Source organism: Hippoglossus hippoglossus, chromosome 11, assembly GCF_009819705.1.
Source record: "Hippoglossus hippoglossus isolate fHipHip1 chromosome 11, fHipHip1.pri, whole genome shotgun sequence".
Lineage (NCBI taxonomy): Eukaryota > Metazoa > Chordata > Actinopteri > Pleuronectiformes > Pleuronectidae > Hippoglossus > Hippoglossus hippoglossus.
In genome coordinates this window covers 12,982,281-13,005,073 of record NC_047161.1, presented here as the reverse complement: position 1 = coordinate 13,005,073, position 22,793 = coordinate 12,982,281, and the positions used below count along the sequence as shown (strand labels likewise).

Below are 22,793 nucleotides of genomic sequence, written 5' to 3'. Positions count from 1 at the left end.
AGGATGAATCTTTTACCTCAGATAGCGTCTAAGGATGATGAAAATCTACCGACTTTGTGGACACGTCTGATGTCTTTCCCATCTTTTCCATTTTGAAGAGGTAACTGTAGGTGTTGTGGAAATTAATCGTCAGTTTACACGCTGCAAGACGGTACCTTATCTAGTTTAGGTTTAAAATGGAACAGTATTTCAGTGTTGCTTGTGAGATTGGCTCCAATTGGCTCCAATTGCGCATTTGGTCCTTAGGCCCCATGTACCCAAAATGCCAGATATTTGTTCCCATATTATTGCAGTAACTTCTGATCTATCCCCACCCATATACCCTCCTTCAAAATGATGTGTCTCATAATTCCATCTAAACTATCCTATTTGTGCAGTGTTTCTTGGCGCTAGACTAGCACCAATTAGACATCTGCATTTATGTAATTACGAATTTGTACTCACTGCACGCAAAAGACATTTCTCCAAACATTATGGATATATAACTTCTGCTCTATCATCATCCACGACCCCCAAACTCTCGTTTTTAAAAACGTGATATGTGTGCCTCAGTATAAGTCATCTAATTTGTCTTATTCTTGCAGTGTTTACCGTCAGATTAGCTCCAATTACGCATCCGGATGAGCCCATGCTCGCTAAATGCTAGACATTTCTCCAAACTTCATTACAATCATTTTCAGTCTATCGTCATCCATGACCCCAGACCCTTCCCTTTTTAATAAACATGTGTGTGTCTCTCTCAGTAATTCATCATCAATTTGTGTTGTTTTTGCAACGTTTCTTGTGAGTTTATAGCTCCAGTTACGCATCTGGACTTCAGGGCCCATGCAAGCTAAATGTCAGACTTTTCTCCTAATTTTATTGTAATAACTTCCGATGTATCATCCACGACCCAAACCTCCTTTTTTTTTCTTTTTTTTTTTTAAACAGTGTGTCTCAGTATTTCATCAAACTTTGTCTCTTTTTGCAGTGTTGCTTGTTGGTTTAGCTCCAATTACGCATCTGGACTTCAGGGCCCATCCACGCTTATGCAGACAGTGTTCAGTATTCCAATAACATCTATCCTTATATTAGTTTTTTTTTAAACGTGATGTCTGTGGGACACAATCAGTCCCATTACATTCGCGTAATTTGCGCAGCCCAGGTCAAATTTGGCCAATTAAGATCCCATCTGATTGGTCGCGCCCACCCCCCTCCCCCTCCCACTCCCGAATCATCGATCTCTTCGCAACTCTAATATCTTCAGACAAGTAATTCTGTCGTGTCTATTAAGCGGTCGCCGAGAAAATATGAGTGGCGTTAACGGAGCCCGGGGACCACTTAACTGTCACGGTCAATCTAGCGGTCCCATCAGGAGGGATGGAGGCCACTGGTGTTTTGACACCGGCCACTTGAGAAGAGAATTAGTGTTATTATTGGAGAGGAATGGTGAAGCTGCTGGATGGAAAATCCAGGCTCTAGTTTGGCCGAACGAAAATAAAACGAACTGGGGTCAAATGAAGGGGAGAGAAGTGGTTTGAATTCGTTTTTTTATTTTGTTTTCTCGGATTAAAGTCACACAGAGATTTCCTGCATCCTGCTTCCCCCCCCCTAGAATGATAGAGGTGTTTATAAGACAGACTCCATTGCTCCATTGATTCTTTGACAGTGTTTATTGCAAATTAGACGTTGAGGACAAACCCAGCCAAAAAAAAAGGACCAAAAAAATAAAATATAAACAGAATAAAATAAAACATAATCAAGTCACTTGTTTGTCCGTTTTTCTCCATGAAATGAAATGCCACTAAACTGGTGCCACTGCAGCAGTACAAAGCGAGAACAAATAGACTAAGAGGCCTATAGGCGTATAATGTAATCACATGTTCATCAGATTTAAGAACTGGCTCTTAAGAGGGAAGGAGGAGATGTTTGAGGTTTTGATGGACCCTTTTTAAATAAAAAATTTCACTTTTCCAATTTGGATTGTCCTCCCTCTCTCCATCCTCTTCTGGGCACAGCTCTCCCTCCTCCCTCCTTCTTCAATCCATGCGGGCTCTAGTAATCCGTTCCCTTGGCGCCTTGTTACCTTTTGGCAGCAACGATCCCTTCCTTTCTTCCTCCCTTCCTTCGTGGTATTACCATTAATTCAACACTCAAAATTCACCGGGTCGTACATATACATCACGCACTAATTTCACTTGCATCTGCACATTTCGGCTCGGTGCCGCCGTGGAGAGGGCCCCGGTGTAGAAAGCTGCTTATAATGAGACGGCCACAGTCTGTTAACAAATCCCCTTGTTAAAAGAAGAGGGATGGAAAGCATCCTTCCCCCAGTTTCTAACCGTACATGTAGGTCGATTTGGACGCGTAGAGAGACAAGTGATGATAAAAACCTTAACGCCATCCATCACGGAGATTTAAACGTTTCACACGATTCCCTCTTCTCTCGCACATCAAATTAATCTTCTAAAAATCAAATCTGGTTTTGTGTCCATGCCGCTATATTTCATCCCGCTGTCCTGGCTCTGCAGTGGGATTATTATAATTTTTTTTTTACTAATGGAGGATCTGTTGTGCGTCACGTAGCTGAAGATCTGGCTAAATTTCTTGCCCCAAGTTTGAGCTGGTTTTCACTGCTTACAGGCTACCTCTTCATGCTGTTTCATTCCTGATCATATAATATGTTAGGTTTAAAAAGCTCATGGTAAAGGCGAATATAGAGCAAGAGTTTTGTTTGTTTTGGTTTTATCTGGTCAGGGACACTTCTTCCCTCTGGTCTAATGTCACAGATGAAGATTTGCTGAGCACTGAGGGCGTGAAAGTGACAAAAGCGTCAGTCCTGCTGGTTGGGGAGCAGACGAAGTCCGAGCCAGGGGGCCTGGTCGAGATCCCGTTGGATTGACTGGAGTGACAGGCCAGGCAGGAGCATGGGGTTCCCCCGGGACCGAGGCCGTGGGTCGGCCCCGGGTACAGGGAGGGGTGTCTGAAGGCGCACAGGAGCTCCGGCCTCTGGTATGGGTGGGACAGCATCCGGAAGCTGTCGAGGGAGCGCAGTGGGTTGGAGAAATGAGTGGCGGCCGGAGCCGAGCCAGCACCGACACCCAGGTGGGAGTAGTAAGGCAGCGGCAGGTGGGTTGGGAAGGGGTAGGGCAGGTTCCCGGTGGCGGCCGCGTGGCTCATCATGTATGTGTAGAAGGCCGGGTCGGCTGGGTGAGGCCACGTCATGGCCAGACGCTGGCGCTTGTCTTTCATCCTGCGGTTCTGAAACCACACCTGGTATAGAGACACAGCGGGTCAAATATTAACCACCACGACAGCCATTTATAGAGAGGCAAGCCCCAGTTAAAACAACAATAGGCATAGTTCCGCTTTTACGCACGAATTTGTATTTGGGTGGTTTTTACGCATTAGAGTACACAGGGAAATAAATGAGATATATTGCACTTTATATTTGTTATTTTGTCAGTTGAAAAATTCAATAAATATTTATTCTAAGATTATCCAGGCCTCTGCTGCAGTAAACACTCCGTCTGGAGGGTTTAGACTTTTCAACTTGATTTTGGTGTTTTCTTTGTCTTTGGCTTATCGGACGTTATGTGGTGTTTTCCCCCTTTGTTTTGTTTTTTCGTGACCGGTTAGCTATTAAAACGCAAAACGGTTTGCACCTTCTCCAGTTTTATCTTTTAAAACTACAAGCTCACATAATATGAGCATGTAATTCAAGCCACCGAGGCCTACTGCTCCCCGGACCTCCCGTCGTCTTACCTTGATGGTGGTTTCAGGCAGATTTAATGCGGCCGCCAGTTCGCATCTCCGCGGCCTGGACACGTAGTTCTCCCGGTAAAACTCCTTCTCCAGCCGCCCGATCTGCTCCCGGGTGAACGCCGTCCGGTACCGGCGAATCTGGTCTGCTGAGTAGGACAGAGAGCCCTGGCCTTGCATGATCTTACCTGGGTCAACACCAAGGTCGCTCGGGTGCCCCGGAGAATCTCCATTTCTACCTGAATGGATATGCAGAAAAAATAATTCATTCATAATTAATATTGACTGCAAAACACGTCTAGTAGAGTCATTTAAATGCAACAAACCCACACGGAGACGTTTCATTTCGTTCATTCGTTTCGTAATGAATATGCAGGGGTTTTTTCACAGTTGACATTTGAAGACTAATTTCATTATTTCCGCATTGATTTACTTTTAATATTAAAAGGCCTTGCTGACATTTAGCTCAGGGAGCTCAGCTCTTTATTTTTTGTGGAGTACCTGCTGATATTGTCATCGCTTAACTGAATCTATAGATAAAAACCAGAATTGTAGATCACTAAAATTGTCACTAATTTGTGAATTATCAAGTCATCCGTTGCACACTCTTGGTCTGAAGAAAACAGCAACTACACATTACTCAGATACATATATTAACATTCATATTTGTCTGAAATTATTTTAGCATGTGACACATCTGCTCAAATATTTACATTAATTTGAATAAATGTTGCTCATGCCATTTTTGGTGTAGGATGTGACATATTTGCTGCAAATTGTCTTTAGAAGATGCCAGAATGAAATCCTAGATAATTTCCATGTTTGGCTTTTTCTTCACATTTTAGCTTGTGGTTTAAATACAATCCTGTCCTCTTCTTCATGCCTGTAATACACGCGTGGTCAGATTTGCTGTGCGAGTGACTCTTTGTCAAAGTCAGAGGGGGGAAAATGTCTGGTTAGACTGTGGGTGTCACCTCAGCATGTTTCCAGCCACATTGGTCACTTGACAGAACAGCTGTGCAGCGTAGCCTGCAGCTATACATGTGTTTTATTGTCATTGAGGATAAACTGTATATAATTGAGCATAGATTTACATTTTTTTCTTTATTTTCATATGTAACTTTTCAATAGCCCTGCATGCATGTGGCATTTAGTTTTTACTGTTACAGCCTCATTCAGCCACTGGCATCCACCCACCTTCATTAAGCAACATCATGCAATCACAGAAAACCTGCAGTGGCATGCAGCTCCCAAACACAGCCTCTATACGCACCTTTCGCCGTTGGGTAGTCCATGCTCTCAGGCGTGCAGCTCACATCGATTTCCTCGTAGAAGTCCGACTCGGTGTCCGAGCTGCTGCCGTCTTTGTGGCGGTGATCATTCCGGTGCCTCTCTCCGGTGGAGGATGTGCCAACTGGCCTCACGTCGGCGGCGCACATATTCCTCCGTGCGCTCTCCTCCTGCGCCGCCAGCTCGCTCCTGTCCCGGGAGTAGGGCGCAGCGCCGGGGCTCAGGCAGCTCCTGTGGCTCGGCTTCCCCTGCGGCTCTCGCCCGGGGTTCCCGATGGCTTCCGACAAATTAGCAGAGCCGCTCTTGCCAAGCTGACCTCCCTCCGCCAGCATCACCATCTCCTCTCTGCTTTCCATCACAGGCACGACTTTTAGAAACCCCCGACTTCGGAGAGCACAAGCCGTCAAAAACCAAGGCGATGGTTTTCAGGGTTGGAGGGGTGTGTGCCTTGCGCGCGTGTGTGTGTGTTAGTGGGTGGGGGGGGGGTTAGTCCCAGGGAGAAGGAGAGGCTTCAGGAAAAGAAGGGGATTCAATCCGGTCTGACCCTGAGAGGAGAGCGCTTCAGAGTGCGGAGAGAGAGCTCTGGGAGGGATCACCATTTACCCTCTCTCTCTCTCTTTCTTCCCCCGGAGCTGTCATTCTTAATAGGCCAGTCGTCATGATGGGTCCCCCCCTGATGACGACACGCATTGATTGGATGTATGGGTAAACAGAAGGCGCAATGGCAGCCTCGAGATGGGGGTGGTGGTGGAGGGGGGGTGTCAGAATGGTACAACAAGCAGCAATGAAACCAGAAACAGAGCATCTGTCTGTATCCATCTAAAAACAGAACGCCATCAATATATAATCGACAATAATATTCCAACAGATTATTTTCAAGGTTTAACTTGATGCACTTTAAATGGAGCTTTGTTTTGTGACCTTTGCGCAAATTGACAATAATAAATGAGTTATTTGCTTCCATTTAGCGACCCCCCCATCCCCCTCCTCTCCTCATTCCTCTCTTATCTGTCGTGCCCCTCTTATTCTCACCTTAAGTGGAGTCAAGTTGAGTCCTCCGAGGTCAAGCCTAGTGGTCAGAGTTTAGATAAAAAGCCATTTGACATGAAGTCTTTAAAGTCAACAGAGCACGTAGGAGAAGAGACAGCCAGGCACAAACCCCAATTCATCATGTCTGCCCTGTACAACTTACAAAGCCCACCGTTGCATGTCGGTAAAATACATCACATATATACATTTAATTAATGGTTAATTTGCAAGAAATAAGAAATGTCTCCATTACGTATTAATTCAAGCAGTAAAAATGTAACCTTGATGTTTTGCTGCTGTGACGTTCAGGGTAGTGGCAGTTTCCCAGTTCTAATAATGCAGTTTTAAAATAAAAAAAGGTCAAAGAACAATAATGATTGGAGACTTTCTATATGAAATGCCTCGTGTTTTCTTTTGGTTTGAGCAGGAACTATAGGCCTGCTTATGCTCCACTTTTTCTTATGGTTGCAGGAAGCTCTAAATCTGGATTTAACGCAATTTGCAGCAAATTGACTTCCATCACACGCTTGGTGTTGTTGAACCGTGGAGGATGCAGTTTACACGATGTCCACATGCAGGATGCTGTCAGACGGTGACGCCTCTCGAACATGTGATTCACTTCAGCTCAACTGTATTCCAAGTATTCATGTATAACAACTGACAAATGTTCAGAAGTGACTCTATACGCATGTCGCGAATTAGATTAGATAGAACTTTATTAATCCACACATCGGGGAAATTCACTTATGACACTTTATTGATCCTGGTCAAAAAATGATGTTGTATAGATATTAGAATATATACAAAATACAGTGGGTTTTGGATCTTTTGTTGAAGAAACAAGATATTATGGTCGCTTAACCCTTTATTAATCATTTGATCCGTCTTTGACATTTCGTGCCATTGTATTTATTCTGCGTAATCAGGGTTGTAACTCGACCACACCTGATGCCTGCACTGAAAGACTTCAATCCGTTTTAAAAGCTGCTGTGGGATCTGCAGCTGCAGGGCATGGTGCGTGGCGTGGCGGTTCACTTCAGTTGCGAATGATAACTGTGTCGGGGGGAGGTGGAGTCGTGTGGTCTCACGGGGAGAATTAAAGAGGGAATGGAGGCAGGCTGCAGAGGATGGAGCCTCCGCTGTCCTTGTGCGCCCTCGCCTGTCCGAAAGAGGAAAAGGCCCCGAGCGACGGCTGCCTCCCCCTTCCTCACCCGGCAGCACAGCACTGAAGGAAATTCCTTTGGCTTTCTCTCCCCCAACTCTCTCATCTGGCCTGCTGGGGGAAAAAAAGTCTCTCTCTCTCTCTCTCTGACTACTTGATGTTTCCTCTTTGGTTTCTAAAAAAACCTTAACTTAAATAACTAGGCTAGCCAAAGTTAACCATCTGAATCAACTTGTATAACTTTTTATATCAGTAACACTTAAACAGTCTGTGCGTATATGCCATTCATGGAAATGTACCAGATTTAAGGAGCTTCTCGGGCGAACCATACATATCTTGTTAAGTCAGAGGGGAAAGGAAACTGTGATTTGTTTCATTTCGGTATTTGAGGCACAGAGAGTAAATTCGTGGACCTGGAGATTTATATAGCCTGTAATGGGTTGATTAAAAATATGTAAACTGATAAATTCTGGTTAATCTGGCACAATTTCTTATAGATCAATATTTTGGTCAGTATTTTCATTTTAAGTCAATGGCTACACTGCTGGAGTTGGTGCGACGTTGAGGCTGCGTAGGCAGATTATTCGACTAAAAAGTTTTCTTGGACTACTTTAAAATTTCAAGGAATCGGTTACCATGCAGTGTTTCGTTGAACCGCCCCAAGGTGGCAAAGATCCCATTGTTTTTCCTCTAACCAGGAGTTGTGCAATGGGTCGTGGCCAGGGCAGATGGGATCTTGTGATCATCCGGAGATAACACCCAGAGAGGCTTTTGCGCAACACACGAGTGACCTTGCGGCTTTACAGTAGTGTCACTTATATTGTGTGTGTTTTAGATAGCGAAGGACAGAAGATGGGTTTGGAGAGTTTGCTGATTGTGGAATCGCTTTCATATTCACGTGATGAAATGCGTACAAGGCACTTGCATCTTGGAGGATTTTAGTCTGCAAGCTGCACATTTTCTCTGAGGCAGAGGAACAGAAAACTGGACTGCAGTCTCGGCTCTGCCTCGGTGTCTCAGTTTTTTTGCGAGGGGAGATCAAAGAGGGGGAGCGCCCCCCGCGGCAGACACTGCAGAATGCGCCCCTCAGTTTTACTAGCCAGCCCAACTTGAACTTGACCATGGAGCGTGCGCAGTACGCATGTAATCCAATCCATGGCCCTGGCAGAGCAGACCTGCCAGAATTGCACACTTTTTTTTAAAACGCAAAAAGTGTTTCAGTGTGTGTCAGAATAGCGCATGAATGGGTTTGGGTGGACGCTCGGTCCGCCGCTGGCTGAGGCGCACCGCGTTCCACAGAAGCTGGAGGAGAATTAAAAATCTCGAGCCTCTCCTTCATTATCCCGACCCCTCCCGTCTCCACTGCTTCAACTTGGCCTTGAAACGGGATGACGCAGCTACCAGAGATTTAACTCGCTGACCTTGGAGCGAAACAATGTCCTGATGACTATACAGCTGTAAGCGGCTGTAAGACCCACTTTTATCGCTCCCCCTCTACTCCATCCTGCAAACAAACCTCTCCCGTGCTATTACAGGAAAGGCTCAGTTTAGCCTCTGAGATCAGGCCAGAATCCCCATTAAAGGGGAGAAACATCATGGGGGTATGGCTTACCGCCAGTTCAGCAGTAGCAAGGCAACACACCAGGTGCAAAGCCCTGACGTTTCACAAGAGTGCATGCAATTCTTTAGGCTGGTCTGTGCGTCCCTGGCATCTTTGAGCAAGGTGATATTTACAAGTCTGTCTGGTTGCAAATGGGTTTTTATTTTTAGACACTGTTGCTGGCATCAGTTCCACTAAAAGTACATGTCCCCATTATTGTTTTCTTATTAGTTGTCTGTCACTTTAGCTGGTAGTGGTTGACTTTAGGGCTGGGGATGTATTTCGACATGTATTTGGGGATTTCTAGAACTATTCGCTTTAATTTCATGGGTTTTGCTGTCTGTGCAGTTCGGGTGCTGATGTTGTGCGGGTGCATTTCAGCATTCAGGTGTCACCCAGCTGATGTGCATGTGATTGAACGGTGTGTTTGCACACGGACCTGAGCTCAGCGTCTCATTTCTTGCGAATCTGAGATGCGAAACGACAGATTGGGGTTATTGGGGCGGACATGTGATTTTGAGTTTCAGTTAAACCGTGTTGGATTATTTTCCATGCACTAAAACCCACAAGTGTTTGTCAAACACTTTTCAATCCCTGCTCGTTCCTTGCAACCACTATTATGAATTAATGAAACGACCAATTATCAATCAGAAATCATACGTTTTATTAAGAATTTACATATATTTCATACCTATATAATAGATTTAATGAAACCACATGACGTGTTTTCAAAAGTAGATTATGCCTTTTTTAAAGGTAACCAAACTAAACACGAAAAAAATCTTCACCTGTTATTTTTAATTCCACCAAATAGAAAAACCTCCGACATGACCTTTCAAAATAAAAGCAAATGTCTCCAGTTGATTAAACCGCTGTTTTTATAAACTTATTTGGAGGATTTATCAGTAAAGGTTGAAGAGCCGATAATTAAATTTTGCGGCTATTTTCGTTTTGTTTTTACTTGTTGGAGCAAACAGAGAAACTAGCTGAACCCATTAAGATACAGGCCATTTATATATTAATACAAGCGACGCCGTTAGTTCACTATATTCACTAAACTATGTTATGCTATTTATTTTTTCCAACAACGAAACGTCAAAACAATAGAAATACCACATGTCTGTGGGATATTTGACGCACGAATTAGTCAATTTAAATGGAGCTCATTTGAAGACTATTTGTTGCGGCTCCTTGAGCTCGAATATAAATGTTTTTTAGGCCTCCTATTTAAAATGCAGCTTGTACAAAGTTAAAGGCCAGAATAGGATCTTTAAGCCTATACATGTAATATCTAAAATAATATGTATAATGCGTAGATTACACCAATCGTGCCATTTTCTGCAGCGACTAAAGGAAACAAAGGTGCATGTTTTAGTGTTGGTATTAATCTAGAATCCTCTTTGCATCCTGGTTGTTTGTATGTGGACTATTTATACATGAGTGATGACGTTTAAACTACTATTTTCTCTCTTTCTGCAGGAGTTCTCCATCATACCTCCCTGCAGCAACAAGCCAATATCCAGCCCGCACCGTGGAGCAGAGTACCGGCTGAACGCTCAATGAAACGGCAGACCTTTATACTCACTGAGATTCCTTGTATGCAAATAAATGATTTCATGTGCAGCTCACATGCTGTAGCTTTAGCAGACTGTTAACGCAACGTTTAAGACTGAAACGGGGCGAAGTGTTTGCGCGTCAAAGAGCCCTGTGCACCAGGCAGGGACCCTCACCAGTTACATGTGGACCTTTTGGGTGGCTTACAGTGAAGTGGATATTTTTATTATTATTATTTTATAATCACACCGTGGGCGACCTTCCAGGGAAAAAAACTGGAGAAGTCAAGTGTGCGACCGCCCTGTGGTTCACTGCTCCGACCACAAAAACATACTGGCTCTTATGTTTTCACAACTTTGTGACAGCTGTCTGCTTTCAACACGTGTCATCATCAACACTCATATTTGACTGCATGTACTTCGCCTTAGCAGCCCGTTTAATAAAACCATTTTCTTTATGCTATTAACGATGGCAATTTATAGCTGATCATAACTTTATATTGGAGCCTTCCACTGCTTTACCCAGGCTGCAGGCCGGGGAATAAATGCACCCTTTCTTTCCCCGGCTGCGTAAAGCCAGTACAAACAGTGGGCTGAACCTTGATTATGACCTCAAGAGAGAAGCCTCCAAGCTGCGCTGCCAGCTCCCAAAAGTGCAGTCCTGGGCCTTCTGGTGATCCTGCAGATGGAGTAGGGAGGTCCATATCAAAATCAAGAATCTTTTTCTGATTACATGGTGATCTCTGTAGGATCATGTTTCCTCCTCGCCAAAGCCACCTACTAGGTTTTCCCACATACTGTCTGATAGGAATTTAACACTGAATTAATAAATGCCTGTTCTCAATGGGATTACCTTTGGCACACAGTGTTTTAAGTTGAAGTTCATGGCGGCTTGTGCGTCTGTTTCTGGCGGGACAGTTCGTGCGCCCCTCCCGTTGCTGTTGTGTTCATTGTGCTTTAAGGATGTCTCATGTCTGGAATGACCACATGTGCGCGCCGGCGGCCACCTTGGCCAGGACGCAGGGCTGTTTTGACTGCAAAATGTTACCAAATAGTCAAATGGCACAAGAAATACACATAGATAAATGATCCAGACTAGAACAACTCGCGGCCGCATATTGACGAAGCACAAAAGCGCTATTGTGATGAAAATAATGTGGATTGATGTCAAATCTAACATGACAGCAGCAGCATTCATTTATTTTGAAACTGAGTTTGATTACATTGAATGAAACACCGCAGGCCAGTGTGCACTACAGGCCGGGCCTCGTACTCCATGAGTCATGCTTGTTGCAGCATGTTGCCACTGAGGGATTTCATGATTTATCCTTCCTCATATGAAGAACTTTTTATCTTGGATTTCGCCTCCTGAAATTGTGAAAATACAGAAACTTCCACTCATCATATTGAAGATATTGCCCAATGTTTGTCGCGCTTGGTGTATTGAGCCCGCATGTGCATGTGTTATCCTTCGATGTCTTTTATAAGCATTATTAATGAATCTAGCTCTCTGTAATTCAAATTCACAGAGGACATTCTTATTATGAACCCAAACAACGAACAGCAAGTTCCAGCTTCTAATCTTCCAATTTTTCATGATTATTGTTCACTTGTTTGCACATCAAAATATACGGCAAAGCCTGTTTTTAATGGTTATTATAAAATTCATATTTTAAATATATAAAATTAAATTGGTTATTTAAAATGATGCACTGGCCCTCGTTGATTTTTTTGTTTTGTTGCCAGACGCAATCTTGGTTCTTGGGAAATTAAACTAATTTTAATCCACCACGGTTCGACTGTATGTTTTTGTTCCACTTCTCGTGCTACAACACAAACTCAAAACATCTCAGATTCTGTGTAGTAGATGTTAATTTGAAGTAGTTTGTAAAATAGTTTTTATTTATTTTTTTTACATCTATGTCATTTCAAATATAACATTTAAATGTGTCTTTAAACTATGTGAATACTTTAATTGCGTCGACGTTGAGGTTTTATTTCATCAATGGAAGCAGATGAGACCAAAATCGTTTAGTCTTATACGTGTTCAGGATGGAAATCAAACGTCTGAATCCGTGTTTTACGCACGCCACTGGCACCTTCTGTTTCTTTTGGTTATACAAAGAAATAGATTATATATGTATGTACATTGATTTTATTTTTTACATATAACACAAATGCCCCCGATTAGGCCACAGCTCCTGCTGAAACTCTGCTCAGAAATCCAGTGAAAGCTGCACCTCGTCCATTTCCTCCAACACAGAATAGACACAGAGCCATTGGTCGTAAACACACAGCAGCAGACCAGACACAAACACACTCGCGTACATACACACACACACTCCCACTCAGACACACACACACACACACACACACACACACACACACACACACGCACGTCTACCCTGTCCTCTCTTTTCAGAGATCAACATCACTTTCACACGTATATGTCAAAAACACCCCCCAGAACATCTACAAACACAAAAATCCAGAAAAACTCTAAACACTCCTTTTTATATTATCCAACGCCGGCTACAGACGCAGCCCCTCCGTGAAGCGGGTCCAGACTAAATCGTGAGACTGAAAACAAAATGATAGTAAAAGTTAATGTCCTCCAATAGCTTTTCATTGGGACAGGAATTCTCACCCCTCTTCCGCTCTTTTCAGGCGCTCAGACGGTGCCTTCAAAGCCTGAATGGCCCGACAGGCTGCATGGCGAGACGGCAACTTTCAACTTGACCTTGGCCTCCAGCCGCGTCTACCTCCTATGTTAAAAACCCGCTCGCATGCACAGCGGCGCAGAGTCCAGAGCTGCTTTGTGTCTTTGCATATTGTTAACATGTGGGGGGCCTGGAATATTCGCCTAATTTTCTACATTTCCTTTAGTTTATACCTGAAATCGACGAAGAGCTGGTTTCTACGAGGCCCTTTTAAGAATGTGTTCAAAAGTCACTTGCATAAGTTGAAATACCTGGAATCTGTGGAATACCTATACTCGTGAACAGTTCTTCTTTCTCTCATATGCAATGCACCATTTCTGCAGTGCGTTATGCGTCTCCGTGCGTATTCTGCACCGTGTATGTGGGCATCAGCTGCAACACAGGCGTCTAGTGCCTCGAGGAGCATTAAGCAGCATTCAAACACTACTTTAACATTCTATTTGACGAAAGGAAATCCCCTTTGTCGATTCGCTGTGTAATGATTTCCAGTTCGACGCAAACAAAGGCTGGTCAGTGTGCGTCAGTAAAGGGCCACAGGCAACACACATTAGTCATGTGTACATACTGAATAATTGCTGTCTGCGGAAATGCTCGACCACTATTGAGTAATCGGTTTTATTTTTAAGCTTTAAATATCCGCAAAGCAGCCAAGTAAAGCCTGACAACACGTGGTTCTGTTATTTATACGCGTTTATGATTAAATATAACCTCTTATGAATAAGACCACACTAATTTGGATCTGTTATATACAAAAAAAGGCACAATCCATCTCATATGAAGCGAACACGACAAAAGCTGAATCCCTTGATAGATACGGTCACCTTACTTCGCCGCATTTTTCTCCATTTAATTATCTGCACTGGGTGATGTTTACCGTCCTCTTTGCATAGCCTCGTCACGTGACATCTTCTGGGCCAATGGCTGTGCAACCTTCAACCGCTCTGGTGCGCGTCAGAGCGCCTTGACTCTCTGGGAACCAGTATCTCCTTTTTTCAGTCTGTGGTCTTTTTTAAAAAGAGCCAGAAGCTCTAATGTTGGATGCCGTGCTATGACAACGTCACTACTGCTCCGTCCGCGCTGGGTCGACCCGTCGGTGATGTTCCTCTACGACAACGGCGGAGGTTCCGATGAAGTGAGCAAGAACATGGAGGGTTTCCCTGGTGGCAACTTTGCCGCGAACCAGTGCAGGAATCTGATGGCGCACCCCGCGTCCCTGGCACCCAGCTCGGCGTACTCCTCCAGCGAGGTGCCCACCTCCGGCATGGGCGAGCCAGTGAAGCAGTGCAGCCCGTGCTCTGCAGCCCAGAATTCCTCCAGCGCGTCCCTGCCGTATGGGTACTTCGGTAGCAGTTATTACCCGTGCAGAATGTCGCATCACAGCAGCATAAAACCGTGTGGCGCGCAGCCCCCCTCTGCGTACGGGGAGAAATACATGGACACATCCGCCTCGGGCGACGACTTCGCCTCTCGGGCAAAGGAATTCGCTTTTTACCCGACGTACCCCTCAGGCCCGTACCAACCTGTTCCCAGTTACCTGGACGTCCCGGTGCCAACTATCAGTGCGCCGTCAGAAGCCAGACACGAGTCCCTGCTGCCTATGGAGAGCTACCAACCGTGGACTCTCGCCACCAACGGCTGGAACGGCCAGGTTTACTGCGCCAAGGAGCAGCCCCAGCCCGGACACATGTGGAAGTCCTCCATACCAGGTAGGGCAGACATTCCTCCAGCTTTTACAGGACAGAGCAGAATTATTCAGAATGAGGCGGATCAAATGTCATTTTCTCTGTGAGATAATCTGGTTATATCAAAACGAGAGAAATAATATTGATTCCCCCTTGAAATTGAGTTTTTCTTCTTAACAATGTGATTTAAAACGGTCCTTACTGGTGTGATTCGTTTTTAGAATAAAATATTCTTACATATTTTCCATGCAAATATTATTGAATCATATTAAGTGGAAATGTGTGGATCACTTATTGAGAACATTTTATTTCTAAAAAGGAGGAAATCATTTTCTGAATGACTGTGATAGAGCCACTTGTTGAGAGGCAGCTTGTGACAGCTCTTTTTTCCCCCTTTAAGACGCAGTGTCCCACAGCGGAGGAGACTCTGGCTCGTATCGACGTGGACGAAAGAAACGCGTGCCATACACCAAGGTGCAACTGAAGGAACTCGAGCGCGAGTACGCCGCCAATAAATTTATCACGAAGGACAAACGGAGGAGGATATCCGCGCAGACCAACCTGTCCGAGAGGCAGGTCACGATATGGTTTCAGAACAGACGCGTAAAGGAGAAGAAAGTTGTCCACAAATTGAAAACCATCAGCTAGTTCTATTTTTTTTTTCTATTACGGACAACATCTGTGGGATAAACTACTACTACTACCACACACACACACACACACTCACACACACTCACACACACACACACACACTCACACACACTCACACACACTCTCACACACACACACACACACACTTGGACTTGTGAATTGGAATAACGCAACTCCTTCCTGACTGAACATGATTTATTTGTTTGTTGCCAAATGATTTCCCGGAGCTTCTGGAACTGCAAACAAATATTTCGCAGGCCCCTGAATGCTGGACATCTCCACTTCCTGCCACTTATTTGTATTTTATTTTTTATGGAAGTGGAAAAGAAAAGAGAAAATATAAAACTTGCAGTATGTGTGACTTCTTTTTGTCTCCCCCCCACCCTGTGGCATGCTCAACTCTTTACGCAGGACCCCAGTTCAGCAAGGTGTGCGCCACCGAGCTACGCCTTTATCTGCACCTTTAACTAGAGAAATGGTAGAGGCGAGGATTTCACAGGAAGTGACGGATTTGGACCTTGGGGATGTTAAATATTAATCTCTCCTAACTTTTCGTTAAACACCTACTCACGTGCTGTGCTTGTATGAAGTTTAGTCTTATCATGTGGACCCGTCGTTATCCAATCCATGGTGCAGTTCCTATTGTAATGCTTAGATAATCATCCGGGAAATGTGTTTATATCGATCATAACTTTTTATAATGTGTGCGTTTTCATGTGGTTGTGTATATAAAGTAAATTCCGGCATGATACCCAGGTTATTTGTGTGTGCGTCTAATATGTCGGTGTTTAAAGTCCCTTCCAATAAAATGTGGACCTGGTTGAATTATCTTTTTGAAAACAGTCCCGTATAGTTTCATAGTAGCTTAACTTTTATTTTTGAGCTCAACCACTTTATCTTTTGAATGAAACGGCCTATCATTACTATAAAGTCCTACTTTAAGTCCGAGACTCTGTGCATTTGATAAATTAGGTTTAAATATATTGAAAGTGTCGTGTTGTGGATTTTATTGGGTATTTAGCCCCCAAGATATTAATAAGCAGAACTGTTTGGAAATTGAAATATTCGAAAATGTGTTGCAGTGCTGTGCTTGAATCTGGGAGAGGAGGGAACAGGTCTGTTGCAGCTGGTCTGTGCTGAAAAATAGGCTGACATCGCCATCTAGCGACGACTTTGTGAAAAACTCAGATAGACATACTCTGAGTTAAAATAATAGAAATGATAAAATGATTTAAAAATGTCAAACAATGATGGTTGTAATAACTATTTCATACGATAAAATACAATTATGTTTCATTATATCATAATAATTACCTCCATTTTTTGTGTGGATAGCTGCCGTAATAAACGGGTGCAACTTGTGGAATTATTTTAATACTAAACATAAACTATAAAAATCCATATTTTACTCCTTGATGTGACTGTACAATATACAAATCTTTTAATATTACAATTATCCCAAGGACATTTGATCTTAAAGGGGACTGATACGAACTAATGATTATTTTGTCTCCAAATTAATTGTCTCGTGGTTCTTTTTTTTAAAGTATCCACATGTACAATATAAATTTGACATAGATTGAGCCCTAGGATACGTTTTGATACGACTCACCCTTTTAGTAAATTGCTGTAATATTTACGTTGCCTTATATGTTTACTGAGATGGTACATTTTACGCACAAAGCTGACGTATAGAACAAAGGGAAATGGACCAATAGATTTGGTCATCACGACTGTCTAAATATCCCGTGTATACTTACATAGATATGTGATTGGTTTTAAATAGCACAGTCGGTGGAACGTAATATTGTGCTACCACTGGTTATCAAATTCTTTTTTATTTTGTTATTTATATGCCTGTTAAGTATTCTGCAGGATTATAGTTCTAGCATTCTGTACGTTTTACGCAAATAAATGAAACAAAAAATAAATAAAATGCAATAAACAAAACAGTGGCGTATATTTGCGGCTACAGGTGAAAATTACGTCCAGTTTTTGTGATGAACAAAAAAGTTGCAAAGCGGAATTTAAATCAAAATCCTCCAGTGCATTTTCTTCTGGCTTCATAGAAATGTTGGGACATTTATTTATTATTTCGAGATGGAGTCCAGTTTTGATACAAGAGATTTCAATCAGAATTGATTCTACTTTAATTAAGATTGTTTTGAGGTGTAGTGCTTAGACGAGAGAACTATTTGCTCCTGCCTCGGATTATCGTATCCGTGTCCATATGTGTTATGAGAGTGAATATTTATGATCAAGTTCATGCAGCAGTGTCAGGAGAGTTTTGTATTTCATCACAGATTACATGCCCCTTTAATGTAATATCTAAACTATTCTGGTGGATTACTCCGTGTGTAACGTGTTGTAAATATTTTGGATTATACTCCAATATTGCTTCACACAATTATTGCGGGTTACACAGTGAATGAATCTGTCATCTGGACAATACTGTTACCTGATCCCAGGAGTCGGTGTGACGATGATTCATTTCACTTTGGACTAAAAAGGATGAAGACTCGACGTTTCCATTATATCTTTATTTCCAAAGTATCATATTCAAGTGAAAATCTGAAAACGAGAATAAAGATAACCGATTTACACATCCATGACAACATTGTGTTTTCATTAGCAGCTAATCAACTTAAGATAACACACACACAAAAAGGCAGTTTTTCATTTTCTGTTGATCCACAGCATCAAATGGAAATGTTGCAGCTCTCAAACGGTTGTTTGTTTTAAACGTTCCCAGACGTTTAGTTTACAAGTTTATATAATAATGGATTTTATAAATAACTGGCTAAAAATAAATCCTCATCGCGTGCATGTTGTAAAGTGTCTGCTCTATCAGACGGATCCACAGGCCTCTCGTGTTTCAGCTGAGTTGGTGATACGGTTTGACCCTTATGGAACGAACAGTGGGGAAAAGGCAGATGATCCAAACGCTGTGACGCATTGTATTATTACTGTGTTCACTATGTGTTGAATAGATATCAAATAAACAGCAACCACAGTAAACCCCTTCAACTGAACTGCCACAGGCCACTCTTGGATTTCAGACGTAAAAAGTACCATCATTATGTCATCTGTTGGTTTCCCGAATGTAACCCTTTCCTGATACCTATTTAAATTGTGGCTGTAACCTGATACTCACCCATGTCTGTTTTTAATAACTATGTTGCATGTAATCCGTTAATCTGTGAAATGTAATCCGTTAATCCCTGACTAAAACTATTTGGCTGCATGTGATGAATGACTCAGTCAAATGTCAGACGTCAAATCAATCCCTCAGCTGTTAAATTAAATGTGCCATATTTATGGATTATCGTCAATACGTCTTCTCAGTAGTTTTGAGCACACACGTCACTGGTTTATCTCGCACTTGAAGCGTATAGTGTGCGTATATAAATATATATGCTGCATTTTAGCCTGCAGCCTATATGTTAACATATGCATATGATAACGTATAACATATGCCTATGTTGTTGGTTGCATGCGTATAACGTGCACGCGTAATGCGTGAATGTCACTAAAATATGATGTAGACTCTTGTTTGAGTTTCTTCAACTCAAATATAGGTTATAATACAAAACTGATCCTTAACCTGGGGGCCACATAATAATAATACTAATCATAATAATAGTAATTATACTGACAATAATACGACAATATCCACGACAGTAATTTTATTTCAATTAGCTTTAGTGAATACTCTTGTATTCACTATTCCAGTTTTATTGGATTAGTATTGAAGCCTATTTGATCTAAATGATACTTTGAGCATATTGTTAGTTTTGACTGATCCACACGAGAGGTGCGGTAACCACAGGATTCGCCAAAGGCTGGATTGTGGAGTATTTGTGACACGCACGTGACTAGCTCGCTGTGGCCAGAATGTCCGCGCGCACGGAACGCTGCGTTGTGTCGCGCCAACGTACTCTGACGCACAGGCACCGAGGAGCGCGCACGCGTTAGCTCAGAGATGGGTGAAAAAGTCGAGATGTGTCACTGCTCGGCGCATTGCGGAGTCCAAAAAGAAAAAGAGGAGCGGAAGCGTTGGGGCGGAAGTTTACTGCAGTGACGTGAGGCGTGCGTCTCATTGGTTTGTGGACCAAAACAAGCGCGCAAGTCCCGCCTCCAACCGGAGACGGAGTGACGTGTAGTCCAAAGCTCAGAGCGCAGGGCTCCGCCCCCCCCTCCCCTCCTTCAGGAGCCGTCTGTGATGGCACAGCCCACAGCTCCAGCGAGACGCATTGAGGCTGGACTGGATCACTGTTCAAGAATTGAGTTCTGCTGCCACACTAAGGAAGAACAGTGAATTGCAGCTAATTTAGTGCTGAAAATAGGATCAATTTGCCTTTATTAAATACTAAACGCAGCTATTTCTGTCCCGTGCTTCATTTTTATAATCACAACTTGGCGAAGAAAGCGAAGTCATATGGAAACACTCGTCTATTATCTGAGGGGCGCTTTGAAACGAAATATTTTAGTACCACATTAATTAATGTGTTTAAACACTGAAAATAGAAACAATCCGGTCACGGTTTATTTTGGTCTAATTAATTTAAAGGTTGGACTATTTTTGTCTATTCTGCATCCTCAAAGACTCGCTATGTAAATCCAGGCAGAATCTTCATACATCTGAATAAACAGATGCATTGTGTGGCGTTCGGATCAATATAAATGGTCAAATAGAACCAATATCTAGTGCTGATTCTCCCCTGGTCCCGTGCATCTCTCCCCTGCCTTGTCAGACGTGGTTGAGGACAGACAGGACCAGCACTCGTCTTTGCTCTTTACATTGACCTTCGCTGTCCCCGTGCGTGTAATTCGGCCGAGGCCTGCCTGCAACCTTCAGTCACTCAACAATATAGCTTTGGTCAGTCTTGAAAACACGACTTGGGTTCGGAAGTTAATCTTGTAATACACCTCAAAGACCTGAGCAGACGCGAGTTTATCCAGCACCGTGACAGCGGTCAAATAGAAGCACTTGACCGAGATTATGTGGAAGCCTCCTCCGCGTCTCCGCCGGCGCCTGATTCCCCCACAGACGGACTTTCCCTGTCCTGATACACCCGTACATCATCTCATTTGGTTTCCAGTATAAATGCCTCATAATTTACTGGATTCAATTATGAAGGCTCTGTAGTCTATGAATGTTTTAAACGGGTGATGCACAGCGAGTGTAGGCGCCGGATGTGTGGCCTCTGTTTTCGTATACGCACTTTGAGGGAATTCTCTTTTCGGCAATACACGTTTGACGTTAATTCAAGTTTAAAATAAGTATAAACTTGAAGAAAATAAAGTGTAATCAGGGTCAATTTGAACAGTTACTATATATGTTGCCTATAGGCCTCCAAGTTAAATGTTTTTCCTCACGATTTGGTTCCATAGGAGAATAAAAAATAAGGATCGCGGGAGAAAAGGTATCTTAAAAAAGAGCTTTAAATCCTCTGCTAAAGACGTCCTGTTCGCATCCTGTCCAGACAATAGACTGATATGACAGGTTGACTGTTTTAATCCATAATAAACTTACATTTAAAATCAAATGCTATTAATTGAATGTCTTGGTTCTTTCGGATAGTATAACAGTTTTGGTATGATGATTTCTCCATCCTCTATGTTTTTATGGATCCATCCTAGATTAATACAAATAAGAATATCCATTTATGAGTCGTTCACCATTGTTTGATCTAACAAAACCAATGCGAGACAGAACTGATTCTAAAATATCATACGGTGTCCATGATGTGTTCATGAAAGGCGAGAGCGAGAAATGTATTTCAGCGGCGATTCTGTTGGATTTCGTCCTTTTAATCGAATAAACCAGTTTCTCATAAATCCGCATATTATCAGCTGTAAGGGCTGTGTAGCTGACGCAGTCTGTATGTGTTGTTAGGTTTTCACATACAGAAAAATCCAGTGGCGGCAGATAAAACGCGCAGTCTCATCTTTTCCAACAAAATAGTCTGTAAGCTTTGCGTTATAAGCGTTATAGATTCTCCAAATGTCAAGGTAACATTCACGATTCATCACAGAACACATCTAAAGCCAAATGCAATACGAAACGCTGAATAACAGCCAAAGAAAACGATCCTATGTTTTTTTGTGTTAAATATATGAATTTAATTCACTCTATATATTCATATAATTCAATGAGTGGGATTGATGTGGAAATTTGAATTTTTCTATCGTCTGATTGTATATTTGTCGTGATCTTTTTACGCAATAGCCTGGTTTGCGTATCGATTTCCCCTTTTCAACTCAAACGGCAACCCTTTCTCTACCTTTTAATTTCCTCTTATCTCTTTGTCACTCTCCTTTTGTTTCTGGCTTTCCTGTTTCAATCTAATCTCATTTTATGTCCTTTTTGTTCAGGCCCGCTGTTCGTGACGCACAGTTTGCCATGGACCCCTTCTAGTAAGCCTCCTCCACTGGTTTTTTGTCAGAGGTGGCTCCCGTTGACCGTGGAGTTGGCCAGCTTCCCCCTGCAAATGGCCCAAGTGTGGTCCGCCTGGCCTGGTCTGTCGTCGCCATCTCCGTCGGCCCCACATTTCTGTCACCTGTGGATAAATCAACACGTCGCTGGCTGAATCAGGTTCAACATTTTCCACTCGGATATTCCTGCTCGCTTATTTTATACCCGGTTATAGTGCGGGATCAGATTGTTTCACGTCTCAGTCTGAAGGTTTTACAATCCTGCCGCAACTGCAGGCTCGTATCAATGTAGCCGGCAACATAATAATGGTCGAGCCAAGACCTTGCACCATTCAAGTTCAAAACCACTTTTTAAAAAAAATCTCACATATGAATATGCAATGACAAAAACACATGCATATTTTAAGCTAAATCTACTCTGACTATAAATAATCACTAATTAGCTCAGCCTGGTGTAGCCTACTTACCCAGATTTTACGCATGTCTTTACGCATTCTCACCCCGCATTATAAAACTCCACTCTCTGTAAAGTTGTATCTTGTGACCTTTGAATGCGTGTATAAGAATTAGCGCATATAAAGGTCACAGTTGTTAGGCCTTTACACGCCTTCCTCTTCTTCTAGTTCTGTCTACAGTCAGACTGCCTGTGCATCTTTTCGGGCCGCTTTCTCTGCACACTGTAAACTACAAAGACACAGTTCCTGTTGAGATCAAGAATAGATGCATTGAGGCGCAGGTGTGGTGGCGGTTTCTTTCCTACAATAAAATGAAAACAAATCAGCCTGTACTAAAACTCTTGTTTTTTTTTTCCTAGATTCCACTTTAAGACCTAAACTACAGGAGGTGTCTTTGCAGGACACTGAATGCGCCTATTTAGCCTCCTTTACAGCCTATAGGGCCTACCTGACGTGGTGTTAAACTGTACTT

General features: G+C 42.9%; 2 protein-coding genes across 5 annotated transcripts; one reads left to right on the top strand and one right to left on the bottom strand.

Moving 5' to 3' along the window:
- Positions 1–1,685: 1,685 nt before the first annotated feature.
- Positions 1,686–5,792, bottom strand: evx1 (even-skipped homeobox 1). 4 transcript variants are annotated; one of them, XM_034600484.1, is made up of 4 exons: positions 5,348–5,476; positions 5,015–5,308; positions 3,745–3,980; positions 1,686–3,252 (listed from the first exon to the last, which is right to left on the bottom strand). In XM_034600484.1, the coding sequence occupies exons 1-4, from the start codon at positions 5,385–5,387 to the stop codon at positions 2,725–2,727; spliced, it is 1,098 nt and encodes a 365-aa protein (XP_034456375.1). In that variant the 5' UTR covers positions 5,388–5,476; the 3' UTR covers positions 1,686–2,724. The 4 variants fall into 4 exon arrangements, with proteins under 4 accessions (XP_034456375.1, XP_034456377.1, XP_034456376.1 ...); XM_034600486.1 differs by having other exon boundaries at positions 3,745–3,976; positions 5,011–5,792; XM_034600485.1 differs by having other exon boundaries at positions 5,015–5,792.
- Positions 5,793–13,938: 8,146 nt separating this feature from the next.
- On the top strand, positions 13,939–16,184 carry LOC117770779 (homeobox protein Hox-A13a). The gene is made up of 2 exons (XM_034600488.1): positions 13,939–14,801; positions 15,178–16,184. Exons 1-2 carry the CDS (start codon positions 14,144–14,146, stop codon positions 15,423–15,425), a joined length of 906 nt encoding a protein of 301 aa, XP_034456379.1. The 5' UTR covers positions 13,939–14,143; the 3' UTR covers positions 15,426–16,184.
- The last annotated feature ends 6,609 nt before the right edge of the window (positions 16,185–22,793 follow it).